Source organism: Anomalospiza imberbis, chromosome 10 (assembly GCF_031753505.1).
Source record: "Anomalospiza imberbis isolate Cuckoo-Finch-1a 21T00152 chromosome 10, ASM3175350v1, whole genome shotgun sequence".
NCBI lineage: Eukaryota > Metazoa > Chordata > Aves > Passeriformes > Viduidae > Anomalospiza > Anomalospiza imberbis.
In genome coordinates, this window is record NC_089690.1 from 11,999,116 (window position 1) to 12,018,388 (window position 19,273).

Below are 19,273 nucleotides of genomic sequence, written 5' to 3' on the forward strand. Positions count from 1 at the left end.
CCTGCTATTGCATCCTAGGACTTCTTTCTGGATCCTTTCCATAAAGGGCCAAGATAGTAGAAATGGTTGAGCCAAATCCCCTGCATATGAGCAGGTCACCTTGCTTCATTATTACCCTTCTTATAAGAAAATACAACAGTGGTTTAAAGGAGGCAAAGGATTAAAGGTACACTGAAACCTTTCCCATCTGATCTTAGAGACACAGAGAACTGATATGTCCTCATTTATCCAAAAGCCTCTCTCTTTACCTTATCCCTCTATTTACTGGTTTTATTTTAAAAAATAATAGGTCTGTAGGCAGTTGCTGCAGACAGACCACACTAAGTCTGGGACTTCTGCTAGCTGTGTCTGGCTTACCAAGAACACACTACTAAATTATGTTGTAGCCATGCTGTTATACCCTCAAGCCCTAGATTATGTGGCCATATACACATATACATGCATATACTAGCACAGAGTGAGTTCTTACTGCTCACTGTGTCAATATAGGGATCTAAGAGGGCCACCATTAAAAATGCTTCTTGTCAAGTGCTTACAATAACTGTCCTCCTCTGTGCCTGCAGGTCAATGGAGTCAGCCAGGTGGTCCCTGTGACCTTAGTCCCAGGTGTCAGTATTTCCCTCAGTGGGCAGTATGTTGTGGCTACTACTGACTTTGGGCTGCAAGTCAAGTTTGATGGAAACCACAGAGCAGAAATCACTCTTCCCAGTACCTATATGTCTAAAGTCTGTGGAATATGTGGAAACTACAACGGGCAAAAAGCAGATGACTTTCTCAACCCAAATGGAGAGATGGAAGCAAACTCAACCAGCCTTGGCAACAGTTGGCAGGTTTACAATGACTCCAGGTAGGACTCCTGTCACGATATCAGGTCTTACCTGTTGGCTGTGCAGTGACCAGTGTTTTATGCAACTCTTCTTTGGAGGCCAAAAATGTCTGACGTGGGATAAAATCTATCCTTGTCAGTGTTCTTACTTTATGCATCTGGGTAAAGTTTCACAGAAAATTTAACTGTGCTTTAAAAGAGAAAATTTCTTAGACTCTTAGAACTGTTTAGGCTGGAAAAGACCTATAATGTCATTGAGTCCAACAGTTTACCCAGAACTGCTATATCCATCAAAAAAAAAAAAAAAAAAAAAAAAAAAAAAACATGTCCCCAAATGCCACATTTTGGCATCTTCTCAATTACTCCTGGGATGGTGACTTCACCATTTCCCTGGGCAGCCTGTTCCAATGCTCAACAACCCTTTTGGAGAAGAAATTTTTCCTAATACTGAGTCTAAACCTCCCCTGGTACAACTTGAAGACACTTCCTTCACCCTGTCACCTGGAAAAGAAATTCTCCCCCATCTCACTACAACCTCCTTTCAGGGAGCTGCAGAGAGTGAGGAGGTGTCCCCTTTCCTCTTCCAAGGCCTAACAACCTCAACTTCCTCAGCCCCTCCTCATAAGACATGTGCTCCAAGACCCTTCACCAGCTCCATTGCCCTTCTCTGGATACAGCCCAGCACCTCAAGGTCTTTTTGGTAGTGAGAGACCCAAAAGGGATCGCAGGAATCAAGGTGTAGCCTCAACAGTGCCAAGGACAGGGGAATGATCCCTCCTTCTTCCCCCTTCAAATCTTACTCCACATATGCTTTGTGCCCAAAGAGAGCCCAGCTGGGGTGGGGAGCAGGGGAGTGTTTTTGTTCCCTCACATCATGATGATACCTCATAAAAAGCTCAGGCTTTTGCTGGGCTCAGTCAGCCAGTACCACCCCTGTGGCCTCACCATGGGGAAGGGCTTTGTCCCTGTTGTTCAGGGCTGGATCCTGCCAGGTGCTGGGCACTGCCTAAACAGCACCCATATCTTCACATCACATACCCCTAGAGGGACCCCTGGGCCTGAGTTTTAGGGTTACTTACACCCTAAAAAACCTTATTGATGTTTTCAGGAACAGCAGCCAATTAAATAAGAAAAACATCTATTTTGTAATGTCTCCATAAATGGTCTCTTCAGGGAACCTGATGCAACCCAGGGCACAAAGCTGCAGGCAAGCAACAGTCCCATAAAAGAGACACTGCCTTTCTCATTTGCTTTGCCTTGCTGATAGGAGAGAAAGGCCGTGGGGGCTTCTTTTGTACCCTGGTGCTGTTTGAGCAAACACAAAGTATGTTAAATACAAGCACAGGCCAGACAGGGAGAGTGATCTGTGAGTTTTAGCATTGACTTGGCTAAATTCCTTTTGTACATTTAAATGTACATTTTAGTATTTGAATAAAACACTGAAGGTGCCCACTAAGATTTCAGTTATTGCTTTAGTTTATGAATGCTAATACTTGAAGACATTGTTTCAACTCTTCTGAGATACTTGACTTGTTATGAATTATTTCACAATATTTTATTTAATGATAGCAGGATTTGAACTTTGAATGCTTTCACTCTCTAATTCCCCTTCCATGTAAACAGCCTGACTTACCAGAAAGCAAAAAATAAATACCTTGGTTTCATCCAGGCCTCTTAAAGATTATCAGGTTGAGATCCTATTAAAATCTGAATTTCTATCCTAAGAGTCTGAAATAGAGGGATTGGAAATACATCATGTTTAGTCTGGGAAGAGACCGGTAGTTTTGGTAGATGTGATTTCAAAAGTGTCTCAGATGCAAGAGAATCCGAAGTTGATCTATTCGTTTTTCCACATCTTTTTACTTTTTCTCCCTCATTAGGTGCTCACCAGATGATGGCCATACTCCAAACTGCACTGATGATGAAAAACACATGATCCAAAGCAATGCATACTGTGGTCTGATCACAGATCCAAGTGGTCCATTCCAGAATTGCCACACAGTGGTCGATCCACGGAGTTATTTTGAAGATTGCCAGTATGATCTCTGTGAACTTCACTTGAACAATGCAGCCCTCTGTGAAAGCCTACAGGCTTATGCAGATGTGTGCCAAACTGCAGCAGTCCACCTGGCACCATGGAGAAATGCAACCTTTTGCCGTATGTATCAAAGATTGCTAGAAATTACCACTTGTCAGGAGGGTTTAATGAGGATTTCCTGACTACAGAGTCTTACAACCCTCTTTTGAATTCATGTAACACTGATAATCTTGAGTGATCAGGCTAAAGATTTCAAGGTTATATGTAGTTCCTCAGTTTGATTCCTTTGGGAAAATTCTAGTGAAAATAGTTCAGCCGCTTTGAATAAAAGAAAAAAATCCATCTAATCCATCTTAAAATTGAATTGGAGACCTTTCCTTTGAATTCCTCTCTGCAAAGAGAGTAAAATGAAGGAGGAACTCTTCTGACTAGCTGAGCAGGAGATCTGGGATAAAGGGAGGACAGTGTTGTAAACACTGACAGTGGCAGACTCCCATATGTATAAGAGAGTAGGGAGTGCTGACCATTCTTCCCAATTGGATGTGGAGGAAAGCATCGGAGTGTCCTGTACAGGCGTAGTCATTCATGGTTTCAGATGGCAAAGGAGCCAACACGGACAGGCAGCCTGGAATTAAAGGCTAGGACTGAAGTCAGAAGTCTGTGAAATGCATGTTGTAACAATGCTACTGAGAATGGAGAACACAGGGAGAGTAGGAAGAGATGGAAGAGACAGAAACACACAGAGGTACAAGACAAAATGTGTAATATGTAGATGTCTGTGCTAGGGAGCAAGTAGGAATAATGATTTTTCTTCTTTGAGTATTGGTAAAGAGTAAATAAAGAATGTTTCTCAAGCATTTAGGTATATATTATAGGAAAAGAAATCCATTTTCTTTTTAGAACAGAATTTAAATACAAATTCAATGTCTGAAATGCCCGAACAGATCTGTTCCCTCTAGAAACAATAAAAGGAACAGGAAATAGTAATTCAGTGACCCATGTGCCTTCTGCACTGAATGAGATGGTGAGACTTAAAAGCTTGTCTGAAAATACTGAAATTATTGAAGCCTAATTTCTTTTCTGACTTTTGTTTCCCATTTGACTTCAATCTCCATCTGGCATATTTTCTAGGCTGGGGACATTACTGAGGCTTTCTCTCCTAGAGGTTCCTAGAGGTTCTAGGATTTCTAACAGGAGTGAGCTGTCTCTGCATCTCTTCTTTCTGCTGAAAGAACTCACAGGATCCCTTCTCCTTGCCTTGTGCCTATTTCCTTCAATGAACCTGTATATATTTTTGTCCTCTGCCAACCTCACCTACTTATTTCCTGTAGAGCACGTGGGTCAAATTAAATGGGAGGATGGGCAGAGAAATGTACAAGGTCATTGTATTATTTCTGTCTCCTTAGAAAAGTAGGCTAAAGATAGAGTGAGAAAATTTGCCATTAAAAATTGTCCCACATCACATAAACATCTGGAAGCTGAAAAAAAGATTGATCAGGAAGCCCCAGTTCTCAGATTTTCTCATCAGAATATGACAGTGTTTAAAACATCTAATTACAGAGGGTAGTTATATGTCATGCCTGTAACAAAATATAAAAATAGAACACAGCGGGTCTACATCCTGATAATTTAATAAAACTTGAGACCTCAGTGAAGTGAGAAAATAAGGCTTAAGACATTAAAGCATGTCTGGAATTAAATATGAGAACTAAAGACTAAATATAGCATGTCTAGTACAAATAGCTAATATGACATTGATATCCCCTGTCCAATGCAAGAATTCAAGAAATTCTCTTTGTGTCCTAGGAAATGCTCTCTCTGAGTGAAATTTTAGACAGCCAAAACTCAAAATAAATTCAAGTGTGGTAGGAAAACAAAGGCATGCATGAAATACTGCTAATTCCAAGATGTTCACATACATTTTAAAGAAATCAGAATATGATATTACACAAACACCACTAAATGAGTAATTAAAAAATATTAATGTATATATATAACTTTTCTTACACAGCATTGGCCTGTGCAGCCAACAGTCACTACGAGCCCTGTGCTGCAGCCTGTCCTGCCACCTGTGTTGACCCAAAAGCTCCCTACAACTGCAGCCTGCCGTGCGTGGAGGGCTGTGTGTGCGACAGCGGGTACCTGCTCTACAACGACCGCTGCGTGCCCAGCCAGCAGTGCGGCTGCTGGCACAACGGGCAGCACTACCCCGTGGGCTCAGAGTTCTGGACGGACCACACCTGCTCCTCCAAGTGCACGTGTCCCGCACGGGGAAGCAAAGTGCAGTGCTTCAATGCCTCCTGCCCCATGGGCCAGTACTGCGGGGTGCAGAACGGGAAACCTGTGTGCCTTGAACACTCCTACGGCATCTGCCACGTGCACGGGGACCCCCACTACCAAACCTTTGACAAGGTGACGCACAACTTCATGGGCAACTGCACCTACACCCTGGCCAAAGTGTGCTCCAACACCACCTCCCTGCCCTACTTCAACGTGGAGGCCAAGAACGAGCACCGTGGCAACACCCGAGTGTCCTACGTGCGCGAAGTGGTGGTTGAGGTGTATGGAGAGCGCGTTGTCATCCTCAAGCAGCAGAAGAGCCACGTGCTGGTAGGCTGTGGGGCTGGCTCAAGTCGGGTGCGGCTGCAAGGCAGGGCTGCCTGCTGCGGGCAGGGCCTGGCATGTTAAAAGTCTCAGGAATGGGTGGGTTCCCCTGAAGGCAGCAGGTTGCTTTTTCTTCCCTTCTGGGAGGGGCTGGAGGAGGAAGAGTCAAATGGGGAAGAACATGAGCCATGTTGAGCCCAGTGCAGAACTCAGCACACAGCTCTGCGAGCCCCAGGGGTGTTGGGGTGCGAGGACATCCCAGGCAGCTGTTTGCTGTGCCCGGGCTGGCAGCTGATTTCCCTGGGCAGGAGCAGCCAGGGAGGCCGGGGCCAGGCCCAGGGCCCACTGTGCTGTGTGTGCCGTAGGTGAACAACGTGCGCCGGACGTTGCCGGTGAGTGCAGCGGGAGGGGCCATCACGGTGAGCAAGAGTGGTCGCTACATCGTCCTGGAGACAGACTTCAACCTCAGAGTATCCTATGACGCTGACCACTCGGTGGAGGTGAAGGTGCCCACCACCTACTTCAACCTGACCTGTGGCATGTGTGGCAACTTCAACAACCGCAGAGACGACGAATACATGATGCCCAACGGGCAGCAAGCCGCAGACTCCAATGCGCTGGGGGAGAGCTGGCAGGTCCCAGACAGTGACCCCTCCTGCGGTGTCCCCGTCCCCTCCCCACCCTGCAGTGCAGAAGAGGAGAAGCTCTACCGCTCCGACCAGTTCTGTGGCATCCTGACCACCAGGCCTAGCTCTTTTGAGAAGTGCCACGGCGTGATCAACCCCCAGGACTACTTTGACACCTGCTTGTATGACCTGTGTGCCCTGAATGGTGGCCAGGAGTTCCTGTGTGCTGCTCTGGAGGCCTATGCTGATGCGTGCCAGGCAGCTGGTGTGACTCTTCTTCCCTGGAGGAATGCTACCTTCTGCCGTGAGTACCTGCCTTGCCATTGCCAGAAAGGGAAATGGGCCACACCCTCTGCTCTGAACCTCTGGCCTAAGTGTGTCTTAGGTCTTTCCCTTCCCACAAGGCTGTCCACGGATGCAGTCTTGCTGGTCCTAATATTCCCCTTCCCATTGCAGCCCTGCAGTGTCCTCCCAACAGCTACTATGACCCCTGCATGACCGGCTGTCCTGCCACCTGTGTTGACCAACAAGCCCCACAGAACTGCTCCAAGCCTTGTGTGGAGGGCTGTGCATGTAGCTCTGGCTTCCTCCTCAGTGGAGACACCTGTGTGCCCGAGGCCAACTGTGGCTGCCTCTTTGAGGGCAACTACTACACTGTGAGTGAAAACCCTGCCCTGGTTTGCAGACCCCTGCCAGGCCACTCCTCTGCCTGTACTTTCCTGCCTTATACACTGAGGTTTGGTGTTTCCCTGCCTGCAGGAAGGCGAATCCTCCGTGAATGAGAACTGTACTCGCCGGTGCCGGTGTGAAGCCAAAGGCCAGATGGTTTGCTCTGCCTTGTCCTGTGGCGAGGACGAGGTCTGCAAGATCCAGGATGGCCAGAGGGGCTGTTACCCAGCCAGCACTGCCGTCTGCCACATCTACGGTGACCCACATTACAGCACCTTTGATGGGAAGCTGCACCACTTCCAGGGCTCCTGCAACTACACAGTGGTGACGGGCTGTGACAACTCCTCCGTTGGGTTCAGTGTCACCACCCGCAACAAACATCGTGGCAGCCAGAGCTGGACAGCTCTGAACTCTGTGGCACTGTCCCTCGAAGACCTCCACATTGCACTGCGTGAGCACAAGGCAGTCTACGTAAGCCTCTCATTTTTGTACCTGGGAACAGCAGACACACCGGACCCCTCTTAAAATACCCCTCTGTCCCCAGGGAGAGCTTGCTATTCCCTGAGCCTGCTGCATGCTCACAGAACAGCATGGCAGAGCTCTGAGTGGGGCCATATACGGCTGCTCATGCAGACACGGATTCTTGGTTACTTTCCTGAGCTTTCAGTGTGCCATTGGTACAGTTGCTGCTGCCCTCGTTGGCCTGGGCAAGGTTTCTCATGCCAGCAGTGCTTCTGGCTCACTGGCACTGGCACTACCCCAGTGAGTGACCCCTCAGTGGAGGGCACCTCTTAATGCTTCTGTCTCCCTCTGTTCCCCTTCTCCAGATCAACGGTGCCCTGGTTTCCCTGCCTGCTTCTCCTGTCCCCGGTGTGACCATTTCCCTGAGCGGCTCTTATGTGCGGGTTTCTACCAAGCTGGGCCTGCAGCTGCAGTTCAATGGGGACCATGAGCTCCTAGTGAAGGTGTCTGAGAAGTACAAGGGCAAACTCTGTGGGCTGTGTGGGACCTACACTGGGAGCCAGCAGGACGACTTCATGCGACCCGATGGGGTGGTTGTACCCGACTTCAATGACTTTGGAAGCAGCTGGATGGTGCCGGATGATGAGTGGCCGTGAGTCCTTGTTCCACAATGCAGATGAAGGACAGAAGGGAGTGTTGGAGAGGGGAGCTATGAGGGACATCAGGAGGGAGGGTTGGTGATGGCAAGCATGGGGCGAGGGAGAAGAGGCAGGTTCCTGACCTCTGGGAGAGTGGGCTGAGCCTGGGCAGGATGCTTTTCCTAAGCTGCTTGGATCGCAACTGCCTCAGTCGGTTGTTTCTGCCCACCTGAAACCAGGCAGGGAAATGGTGCCTATGGGCCATGTGTTCCACCCTTTCAAGTGACAGCCATGGGTGCCTGTCTTAGTGAGGGATCTGGACTGCAGAAGCTGAGGTTATGGCTGGGGAGGAGGTCAGGAAATGCAGTGGCTGCTGTCAGCAGGCTGCAGGGAACTCAGGGCTGTTTGTCTGCTTTGTAGGTGTGACCCAGCCATCAGCCCACCTGCATCCTGCTCCCCTGCTGAAGAGGAGGTAGCTAACCAGCAGTGTTCAATCCTCACAAACCTCAGTGGCCCGTTCCAGCCATGCCACGCAGTTCTGCCACCCAAGACATACTTTGAGAGCTGTGTCTATGACCAGTGTGCCACGGGCGGCAACACGGAGCAGCTCTGCAATGACCTGGGGGCCTATGCTGCAGCCTGTGCCGAGGCAGGCATTGCTCTGGGAGACTGGAGTGCTGGCACTGTCTGTGGTAAGCCTTCTGTTGACCACTTTGATTTCCTTGAATCTCAGAGACATGGAATTGGGTAGTTCTGGGGGCAGTACATGGGACAGAGATTTACCCATTTATCACATAACTAGCCACTCTGGTGGGCCAGCCCTTGCATGAAGAGACTCTTCCAGACAGATGGAATCCCTGTCCTGCACTTCGTTTGCAATGGTGTGGAGATGTATTGGGAATTGTAGGACATCCTCATTTGGGATCAAATCTCCATTTTCAAACATACCTCCTCCACTTCTGTTTCCCTCTGTTTCATTCACCAGCTCCCCCAACCTCGCCCCCCTTGCCAGGCACTACAAATCCGCCTCCACGTACAACAACATCATCACCTGGGACGAGCACAGGTACTGTTGTGTCCCATCTGAGTTTTTTAGTGGCTGTGCTAAGCTCTTCCCCCTTGGCTGGCCACCCTCTCTTGTCCATGGGCATGCCATGGATGCACCTGAGCCCTGCTGGACATAGGAAATAGGTGGCTCCACCCTCACTCTACAACTTCTGCTTTCCTTTCTGCACCATATTCAGCTCCACCAACAGACTGCAATTTTGCCTGCACATTTGACAAGGACTTCTGTGGCTGGGTCCAGGAAGATTACAGCAGCATTGACTGGATAAGGAACAAAGGCCCAACACCCACGCCAAATACTGGCCCATCCTCTGACCACACAACTGGAGGTAAGAACAGCAGTCAGGACACAGGCAGAGGGGTATCCCCACGAAGATGGCAACAAATTGCTAACAGCAAACATAGACCACATCTTTGCTGGCCTTCCTCCAGAGCACTTTGTCCAGTGTCCCTGAGGGCCAGAGGATTCCTTTGGGAGGATTTCCAGCCCTGGAAATCAGTTTGTGCTGCCACCAGAGCAGGCGAGGACCTACCATGCAGGGGAGAATGTACAGCTTGACAACCTGTCCATCTCTGGGGAAGACAAATCTGTCTGTGACTCTGTTACAAGATCCTAGCTTTTCCAGAAGCCAAAGATGAGGGTTCTCCAAATCTGCAGAGCTATGTGAGGACTGTGACAATACTATGGAGGTGTTGCCATGTCCCAGTCCAAAGCATACATCTGCTATGGCCCTGAGAGCACAATTATAGAGGCACTCAGGTCTGGGGAGGGATGTAGCTTGTGAAGGAGCTGTGTTTGCTCTCCCCTCCTTTTGCCTGCCTGAAACTGCAGTCCTGGGGTGCTGCCAGGACTGTGCTTGGGTTGTCCTTGGCTGCTTTGGGTGGCTGTGATGCATCTGTGACAAAGGGGGTCATACTTTGTTTCAGATGGCTACTACATCTTCCTGCAGGGGAGAGATGATACTCTCCCTGGTTTTGAGGCTCACCTGGTCAGTCCAGTATGCAGCTGGGAAGGAACACTCTGCTTCCGCTTCTGGTACCACATGTATGGTGCTCAAACAATGGTCCTGCGGGTGTCTGTGCAGAAGGATGATGAGCAAGTAGTGGTCTGGAAAGAAGTTGGGAACCATGGAGACAGGTGGCACTTGGGAGAGGTCACAGTGCACACCACAGGAAACATGCAGGTAAGGCCACAGACTCGCACTGTAATCTCAGAGGAACCATGCTTTCTAATGGCTCGTCACAAATGCAGCTGGAGCTAATGCGGGGAACCATTCCTTCCCTTAGATTTTGCTGCAGGGAGAATGGGGAGAAGATGCGCGGAGCAACATAGCATTGGATGATGTATCCATTGCAAAGGGATCCTGTGCAGGTAAAAGGCTTGGCTTAGGGAAGGACAGCTTGAGACATGTCACTGACTGAGGTGGCAGGCTGTGCTAGAGGCAGGAGCACAGGTTGTTTTTGGGCACTGATGCACCTTGTGCTCAAGTCTCCTCTCCTCTGGGAGGTTGGGGCACTGGCATTGCCTGCAGTCACTGTTTTAGTTCACATGTCACAAGGCCCCCGCACAAGACATTGACCACAGGTACAAAGTGGTCACCCACTGGATCTGCTGTTGTCACCCAGCTAAGCTGGTGGCAGAGCCATGGCGTGGGACAACTCTGCCTGAGATGTCACTCTTCAATCCCTGTCCTGGCTATGCCCGGTCATGGTGTTGGGTACTTCAGAAGGGTGAGGGAACCAGCTGTCTGCAACAAAACTCCTGTGTTGGTGCACATCTCCTCTAACTCTCTCTTGTGCTAGGTCCATCGACACCAACACCCACGGTCCCCTTGCCAGGTACCACAACACAGCCTGTACTCACCACCTCACCAACCAGACCCACACCCAGCTCAGGTACTGCCATGTTTCATCCCTGTCTCCTACTGCTCCTTAAAATGTTCATTTTGTTTCATGCATGTCCATCACCATGGGGCATGTCTGTTTCTTCCTTCGTTCCATCAATGCTGGTGGAAGAATTTTTGATGTGGAGTCACTGTTCTGTCTCTGTCCTCGGCATCCTGAGCCTTTTCTGATCATGCTTTTTGGCTGTTTCTGATGAGTGGACGAGTTGCCTGCAACAAAACTCCCCTGTTGGTGCACATATCTTCTAACTCTCTCTTGTGCTAGGTCCTTTGACACCAACACCCATGAGCGCTATGCCAGGTACCACAATGCCACCTATACTCACCGCCTCACCAACCAGACCCACACCCAGCTCAAGTACTGCCACCTCCCATCCCCTTCTAGTTCTGCTTGTTGAAACGTTTCATTTTGCTTCCTCCAAGGCTCATGACATGAGATATAGTGTGGATACTGAAGGGTGGTGTGTCTCCTCCTATCTCCCAGCTCTGCTGCTGGTGGTAGCATTTTTGCAGAGATATAACAGAGCCATCCCTGCCCTGGGTCTCTTGGGTCCGTGCGTCAGCTTTTACAGGAAGGCTGGATAAGCTGCTTACAACAGAGGCCCACGTTGACACTTACCACTTCTTCCTCTGTCTCTCCATAGGTCCACTTCCTACTACACCCCCTACTCCGCTGCCTAACATTACCACACATGCAACACCAAGACCAACACCAACAACACCTGGGATGACCTCAGGTACTGCTATTATTTGTAGAGTCCTGAGTCCTCTTCAAAACCCATACTGGGAACACGGTGCATTTACATTTAAGGGCTGTTACTTGATTTATTTGAGTCTTCCTCAATAATAAGACATGCATTGAATCCTCTTCTGTTTCTACGGGTTTGTGTGGGACCGCTGTGCTTCCAGCAACAGGATGTTTGAGTAGCTTTGAACTCTATGTCTGTAAAAATTAATACCATTGTGATATAGATCTAAAATAATGCTGTTGGTGCTTAAAGCCAATAGACCAGTCATGCACTAGATTCTGTTTGAGCAACGTGAGCTGGGGAGAAGAGGCAGTAGGAGGTGCTCAACTGAAAGTTTCCTCTGGTCTTTCCACTGTCAGGCTCCTGTGTGGTGGAAGGAGACCCTCACTACCACACATTTGACAAGCAGTTACACCATTTCATGGGCACCTGCACCTACACCCTCTCCAAGCTGTGTGAGAGCAACAGCTCCCTGCCCTACTTCAACGTGGAAGCGGCCAACGAGAACAGGGGAGGCAACACCCGTGTGTCCTATGTCCGATACGTGGATGTTGATGTGGCTGACCAGAGGATAAGGCTGGGACAGGGTGGAGTGGTGACGGTGAGCTTGAGGGAGAGATGCTGTGGGGCACTGTGAGCGGAGAGAACTGTGCCAAATGGGCTGCTCCAATCCTGTCTGGGTTCCTGTCCTTCCAGGTCAATGGAGTGGAAGAGATCCTGCCTTGCAGCCCATCCACGGGCGTGCAGGTCTTGTCCAGCGGGTTCTACACCATGGTCATGACAGACTTTGGCTTGAGAGTCAAGTTTGATGGGAAGCATCGGGTGGAGGTGACGCTTCCAAGCACCTTTGGGCAGAAGGTTTGTGGCATGTGTGGGAACTACAACGGGATAGCAGCAGATGACTTCCAGAACCCAGAAGGGGCAATGGAGCCAGACTCCACCAGCCTGGGCAACAGTTGGGAAGTGTCCAACAACAGCAGGTGTGTATGGCCCCCAGTAGCCCTGGGGACACACTGTGCAAGGCAAGGAGGAGGCACCGGGAGAAGTCCACAAATGACCCAGGGGCCCTTCTGCCTGTCTTTCCACAGCTGCTCAGCTGGACCTCTGCCCACCCCAGCCTGCAATGAGACCGACAAGCAACTCATCAGCAGCAGCCACTTCTGTGGGCTCCTCACCGACACCAGTGGCCCGTTTCAGGTGTGCCACGCTGTGCTGAGCCCCAGCAGCTACTTTGACACCTGTTTCTATGACCTGTGTGAGCTGGGGCTGGACCGTGAGACCCTGTGCAAGAGCTTGCAGTCCTATGCAGATGCCTGCCAGGCACTCGGTGTCCAGATACCTGTGTGGAGGAACACAACCATCTGCCGTAAGTCCAGACATGGTGCCTGAGGCCGGTACTCTCAGGAAAACCCAGGACAGTATTGGAAGAGTGAACTGGGGGATAGGAACTATTCTCCCTCTGGGCTGTAGGGATATATAGGTAAATATCAGTATTAGAGGCAGCATTTTCTGATTCATTTTGATTGGGTAGGACAGAGAATACAAGTAGAGCCAAAGAGACTGTAGAGAAAATAGAGATAGTTACTTTTTCAAAGGGAATATTCAGCAGAAAGGTGTATTCTGTTCTACAAGTAATTTTCTGGGTCATCTGTCTTGGCAGCGATCACTTGTCCGGCCAACAGTCACTACGAGCCCTGTGCTGCAGCCTGCCCTGCCACCTGTGTTGACCCAAAAGCTCCCTACAACTGCAGCCTGCCGTGCGTGGAGGGCTGTGTGTGCGACAGCGGGTACCTGCTCTACAACGACCGCTGCGTGCCCAGCCAGCAGTGCGGCTGCTGGCACAACGGGCAGCACTACCCCGTGGGCTCAGAGTTCTGGACGGACCACACCTGCTCCTCCAAGTGCACGTGTCCCGCACGGGGAAGCAAAGTGCAGTGCTTCAATGCCTCCTGCCCCATGGGCCAGTACTGCGGGGTGCAGAACGGGAAACCTGTGTGCCTTGAACACTCCTACGGCATCTGCCACGTGCACGGGGACCCCCACTACCAAACCTTTGACAAGGTGACGCACAACTTCATGGGCAACTGCACCTACACCCTGGCCAAAGTGTGCTCCAACACCACCTCCCTGCCCTACTTCAACGTGGAGGCCAAGAACGAGCACCGTGGCAACACCCGAGTGTCCTACGTGCGCGAAGTGGTGGTTGAGGTGTATGGAGAGCGCGTTGTCATCCTCAAGCAGCAGAAGAGCCACGTGCTGGTAGGCTGTGGGGCTGGCTCAAGTCGGGTGCGGCTGCAAGGCAGGGCTGCCTGCTGCGGGCAGGGCCTGGCATGTTAAAAGTCTCAGGAATGGGTGGGTTCCCCTGAAGGCAGCAGGTTGCTTTTTCTTCCCTTCTGGGAGGGGCTGGAGGAGGAAGAGTCAAATGGGGAAGAACATGAGCCATGTTGAGCCCAGTGCAGAACTCAGCACACAGCTCTGCGAGCCCCAGGGGTGTTGGGGTGCGAGGACATCCCAGGCAGCTGTTTGCTGTGCCCGGGCTGGCAGCTGATTTCCCTGGGCAGGAGCAGCCAGGGAGGCCGGGGCCAGGCCCAGGGCCCACTGTGCTGTGTGTGCCGTAGGTGAACAACGTGCGCCGGACGTTGCCGGTGAGTGCAGCGGGAGGGGCCATCACGGTGAGCAAGAGTGGTCGCTACATCGTCCTGGAGACAGACTTCAACCTCAGAGTATCCTATGACGCTGACCACTCGGTGGAGGTGAAGGTGCCCACCACCTACTTCAACCTGACCTGTGGCATGTGTGGCAACTTCAACAACCGCAGAGACGACGAATACATGATGCCCAACGGGCAGCAAGCCGCAGACTCCAATGCGCTGGGGGAGAGCTGGCAGGTCCCAGACAGTGACCCCTCCTGCGGTGTCCCCGTCCCCTCCCCACCCTGCAGTGCAGAAGAGGAGAAGCTCTACCGCTCCGACCAGTTCTGTGGCATCCTGACCACCAGGCCTAGCTCTTTTGAGAAGTGCCACGGCGTGATCAACCCCCAGGACTACTTTGACACCTGCTTGTATGACCTGTGTGCCCTGAATGGTGGCCAGGAGTTCCTGTGTGCTGCTCTGGAGGCCTATGCTGATGCGTGCCAGGCAGCTGGTGTGACTCTTCTTCCCTGGAGGAATGCTACCTTCTGCCGTGAGTACCTGCCTTGCCATTGCCAGAAAGGGAAATGGGCCACACCCTCTGCTCTGAACCTCTGGCCTAAGTGTGTCTTAGGTCTTTCCCTTCCCACAAGGCTGTCCACGGATGCAGTCTTGCTGGTCCTAATATTCCCCTTCCCATTGCAGCCCTGCAGTGTCCTCCCAACAGCTACTATGACCCCTGCATGACCGGCTGTCCTGCCACCTGTGTTGACCAACAAGCCCCACAGAACTGCTCCAAGCCTTGTGTGGAGGGCTGTGCATGTAGCTCTGGCTTCCTCCTCAGTGGAGACACCTGTGTGCCCGAGGCCAACTGTGGCTGCCTCTTTGAGGGCAACTACTACACTGTGAGTGAAAACCCTGCCCTGGTTTGCAGACCCCTGCCAGGCCACTCCTCTGCCTGTACTTTCCTGCCTTATACACTGAGGTTTGGTGTTTCCCTGCCTGCAGGAAGGCGAATCCTCCGTGAATGAGAACTGTACTCGCCGGTGCCGGTGTGAAGCCAAAGGCCAGATGGTTTGCTCTGCCTTGTCCTGTGGCGAGGACGAGGTCTGCAAGATCCAGGATGGCCAGAGGGGCTGTTACCCAGCCAGCACTGCCGTCTGCCACATCTACGGTGACCCACATTACAGCACCTTTGATGGGAAGCTGCACCACTTCCAGGGCTCCTGCAACTACACAGTGGTGACGGGCTGTGACAACTCCTCCGTTGGGTTCAGTGTCACCACCCGCAACAAACATCGTGGCAGCCAGAGCTGGACAGCTCTGAACTCTGTGGCACTGTCCCTCGAAGACCTCCACATTGCACTGCGTGAGCACAAGGCAGTCTACGTAAGCCTCTCATTTTTGTACCTGGGAACAGCAGACACACCGGACCCCTCTTAAAATACCCCTCTGTCCCCAGGGAGAGCTTGCTATTCCCTGAGCCTGCTGCATGCTCACAGAACAGCATGGCAGAGCTCTGAGTGGGGCCATATACGGCTGCTCATGCAGACACGGATTCTTGGTTACTTTCCTGAGCTTTCAGTGTGCCATTGGTACAGTTGCTGCTGCCCTCGTTGGCCTGGGCAAGGTTTCTCATGCCAGCAGTGCTTCTGGCTCACTGGCACTGGCACTACCCCAGTGAGTGACCCCTCAGTGGAGGGCACCTCTTAATGCTTCTGTCTCCCTCTGTTCCCCTTCTCCAGATCAACGGTGCCCTGGTTTCCCTGCCTGCTTCTCCTGTCCCCGGTGTGACCATTTCCCTGAGCGGCTCTTATGTGCGGGTTTCTACCAAGCTGGGCCTGCAGCTGCAGTTCAATGGGGACCATGAGCTCCTAGTGAAGGTGTCTGAGAAGTACAAGGGCAAACTCTGTGGGCTGTGTGGGACCTACACTGGGAGCCAGCAGGACGACTTCATGCGACCCGATGGGGTGGTTGTACCCGACTTCAATGACTTTGGAAGCAGCTGGATGGTGCCGGATGATGAGTGGCCGTGAGTCCTTGTTCCACAATGCAGATGAAGGACAGAAGGGAGTGTTGGAGAGGGGAGCTATGAGGGACATCAGGAGGGAGGGTTGGTGATGGCAAGCATGGGGCGAGGGAGAAGAGGCAGGTTCCTGACCTCTGGGAGAGTGGGCTGAGCCTGGGCAGGATGCTTTTCCTAAGCTGCTTGGATCGCAACTGCCTCAGTCGGTTGTTTCTGCCCACCTGAAACCAGGCAGGGAAATGGTGCCTATGGGCCATGTGTTCCACCCTTTCAAGTGACAGCCATGGGTGCCTGTCTTAGTGAGGGATCTGGACTGCAGAAGCTGAGGTTATGGCTGGGGAGGAGGTCAGGAAATGCAGTGGCTGCTGTCAGCAGGCTGCAGGGAACTCAGGGCTGTTTGTCTGCTTTGTAGGTGTGACCCAGCCATCAGCCCACCTGCATCCTGCTCCCCTGCTGAAGAGGAGGTAGCTAACCAGCAGTGTTCAATCCTCACAAACCTCAGTGGCCCGTTCCAGCCATGCCACGCAGTTCTGCCACCCAAGACATACTTTGAGAGCTGTGTCTATGACCAGTGTGCCACGGGCGGCAACACGGAGCAGCTCTGCAATGACCTGGGGGCCTATGCTGCAGCCTGTGCCGAGGCAGGCATTGCTCTGGGAGACTGGAGTGCTGGCACTGTCTGTGGTAAGCCTTCTGTTGACCACTTTGATTTCCTTGAATCTCAGAGACATGGAATTGGGTAGTTCTGGGGGCAGTACATGGGACAGAGATTTACCCATTTATCACATAACTAGCCACTCTGGTGGGCCAGCCCTTGCATGAAGAGACTCTTCCAGACAGATGGAATCCCTGTCCTGCACTTCGTTTGCAATGGTGTGGAGATGTATTGGGAATTGTAGGACATCCTCATTTGGGATCAAATCTCCATTTTCAAACATACCTCCTCCACTTCTGTTTCCCTCTGTTTCATTCACCAGCTCCCCCAACCTCGCCCCCCTTGCCAGGCACTACAAATCCACCTCCACGTACAACAACATCATCACCTGGGACGAGCACAGGTACTGTTGTGTCCCATCTGAGTTTTTTAGTGGCTGTGCTAAGCTCTTCCCCCTTGGCTGGCCACCCTCTCTTGTCCATGGGCATGCCATGGATGCACCTGAGCCCTGCTGGACATAGGAAATAGGTGGCTCCACCCTCACTCTACAACTTCTGCTTTCCTTTCTGCACCATATTCAGCTCCACCAACAGACTGCAATTTTGCCTGCACATTTGACAAGGACTTCTGTGGCTGGGTCCAGGAAGATTACAGCAGCATTGACTGGATAAGGAACAAAGGCCCAACACCCACGCCAAATACTGGCCCATCCTCTGACCACACAACTGGAGGTAAGAACAGCAGTCAGGACACAGGCAGAGGGGTATCCCCACGAAGATGGCAACAAATTGCTAACAGCAAACATAGACCACATCTTTGCTGGCCTTCCTCCAGAGCACTTTGTCCAGTGTCCCTGAGGGCCAGAGGATTCCTTTGGGAGGATTTCCAGCCCTGGAAATCAGTTTGTGCTGCCACCAGAGCAGGCGAGGACCTACCATGCAGGGGAGAATGTACAGCTTGACAACCTGTCCATCTCTGGGGAAGACAAATCTGTCTGTGACTCTGTTACAAGATCCTAGCTTTTCCAGAAGCCAAAGATGAGGGTTCTCCAAATCTGCAGAGCTATGTGAGGACTGTGACAATACTATGGAGGTGTTGCCATGTCCCAGTCCAAAGCATACATCTGCTATGGCCCTGAGAGCACAATTATAGAGGCACTCAGGTCTGGGGAGGGATGTAGCTTGTGAAGGAGCTGTGTTTGCTCTCCCCTCCTTTTGCCTGCCTGAAACTGCAGTCCTGGGGTGCTGCCAGGACTGTGCTTGGGTTGTCCTTGGCTGCTTTGGGTGGCTGTGATGCATCTGTGACAAAGGGGGTCATACTTTGTTTCAGATGGCTACTACATCTTCCTGCAGGGGAGAGATGATACTCTCCCTGGTTTTGAGGCTCACCTGGTCAGTCCAGTATGCAGCTGGGAAGGAACACTCTGCTTCCGCTTCTGGTACCACATGTATGGTACTCAAACAATGGTCCTGCGGGTGTCTGTGCAGAAGGATGATGAGCAAGTAGTGGTCTGGAAAGAAGTTGGGAACCATGGAGACAGGTGGCACTTGGGAGAGGTCACAGTGCACACCACAGGAAACATGCAGGTAAGGCCACAGACTCGCACTGTAATCTCAGAGGAACCATGCTTTCTAATGGCTCGTCACAAATGCAGCTGGAGCTAATGCGGGGAACCATTCCTTCCCTTAGATTTTGCTGCAGGGAGAATGGGGAGAAGATGCGCGGAGCAACATAGCATTGGATGATGTATCCATTGCAAAGGGATCCTGTGCAGGTAAAAGGCTTGGCTTAGGGAAGGACAGCTTGAGACATGTCACTGACTGAGGTGGCAGGCTGTGCTAGAGGCAGGAGCACAGGTTGTTTTTGGGCACTGATGCACCTTGTGCTCAAGTCTCCTCTCCTCTGGGAGGTTGGGGCACTGGCATTGCCTGCAGTCACTGTTTTAGTTCACATGTCACAAGGCCCCCGCACAAGACATTGACCACAGGTACAAAGTGGTCACCCACTGGATCTGCTGTTGTCACCCAGCTAAGCTGGTGGCAGAGCCATGGCGTGGGACAACTCTGCCTGAGATGTCACTCTTCAATCCCTGTCCTGGCTATGCCCGGTCATGGTGTTGGGTACTTCAGAAGGGTGAGGGAACCAGCTGTCTGCAACAAAACTCCCGTGTTGGTGCACATCTCCTCTAACTCTCTCTTGTGCTAGGTCCATCGACACCAACACCCACGGTCCCCTTGCCAGGTACCACAACACAGCCTGTACTCACCACCTCACCAACCAGACCCACACCCAGCTCAGGTACTGCCATGTTTCATCCCTGTCTCCTACTGCTCCTTAAAATGTTCATTTTGTTTCATGCATGTCCATCACCATGGGGCATG

The 19,273-nt window shown here is 51.5% G+C and overlaps 1 protein-coding gene across 1 annotated transcript in view; it reads left to right on the forward strand.

Annotated features, from left to right (window-relative positions):
• Positions 1 to 19,273, forward strand: part of LOC137479616 (IgGFc-binding protein-like) — a 60,534-nt gene that overhangs the window by 6,771 nt on the left and 34,490 nt on the right. The window contains exons 8-31 of the mRNA XM_068200080.1: positions 564 to 847; positions 2,707 to 2,984; positions 4,876 to 5,474; positions 5,834 to 6,398; positions 6,551 to 6,750; positions 6,854 to 7,234; positions 7,591 to 7,877; positions 8,284 to 8,555; positions 9,108 to 9,257; positions 9,856 to 10,112; positions 10,216 to 10,300; positions 11,477 to 11,569; positions 11,941 to 12,182; positions 12,278 to 12,561; positions 12,670 to 12,947; positions 13,242 to 13,840; positions 14,200 to 14,764; positions 14,917 to 15,116; positions 15,220 to 15,600; positions 15,957 to 16,243; positions 16,650 to 16,921; positions 17,474 to 17,623; positions 18,222 to 18,478; positions 18,582 to 18,666. Coding sequence (XP_068056181.1) covers positions 564 to 847; positions 2,707 to 2,984; positions 4,876 to 5,474; positions 5,834 to 6,398; positions 6,551 to 6,750; positions 6,854 to 7,234; positions 7,591 to 7,877; positions 8,284 to 8,555; positions 9,108 to 9,257; positions 9,856 to 10,112; positions 10,216 to 10,300; positions 11,477 to 11,569; positions 11,941 to 12,182; positions 12,278 to 12,561; positions 12,670 to 12,947; positions 13,242 to 13,840; positions 14,200 to 14,764; positions 14,917 to 15,116; positions 15,220 to 15,600; positions 15,957 to 16,243; positions 16,650 to 16,921; positions 17,474 to 17,623; positions 18,222 to 18,478; positions 18,582 to 18,666 — 7,051 coding nt within the window. The remainder of the gene's footprint in view (positions 1 to 563; positions 848 to 2,706; positions 2,985 to 4,875; positions 5,475 to 5,833; positions 6,399 to 6,550; positions 6,751 to 6,853; positions 7,235 to 7,590; positions 7,878 to 8,283; positions 8,556 to 9,107; positions 9,258 to 9,855; positions 10,113 to 10,215; positions 10,301 to 11,476; positions 11,570 to 11,940; positions 12,183 to 12,277; positions 12,562 to 12,669; positions 12,948 to 13,241; positions 13,841 to 14,199; positions 14,765 to 14,916; positions 15,117 to 15,219; positions 15,601 to 15,956; positions 16,244 to 16,649; positions 16,922 to 17,473; positions 17,624 to 18,221; positions 18,479 to 18,581; positions 18,667 to 19,273) is intronic.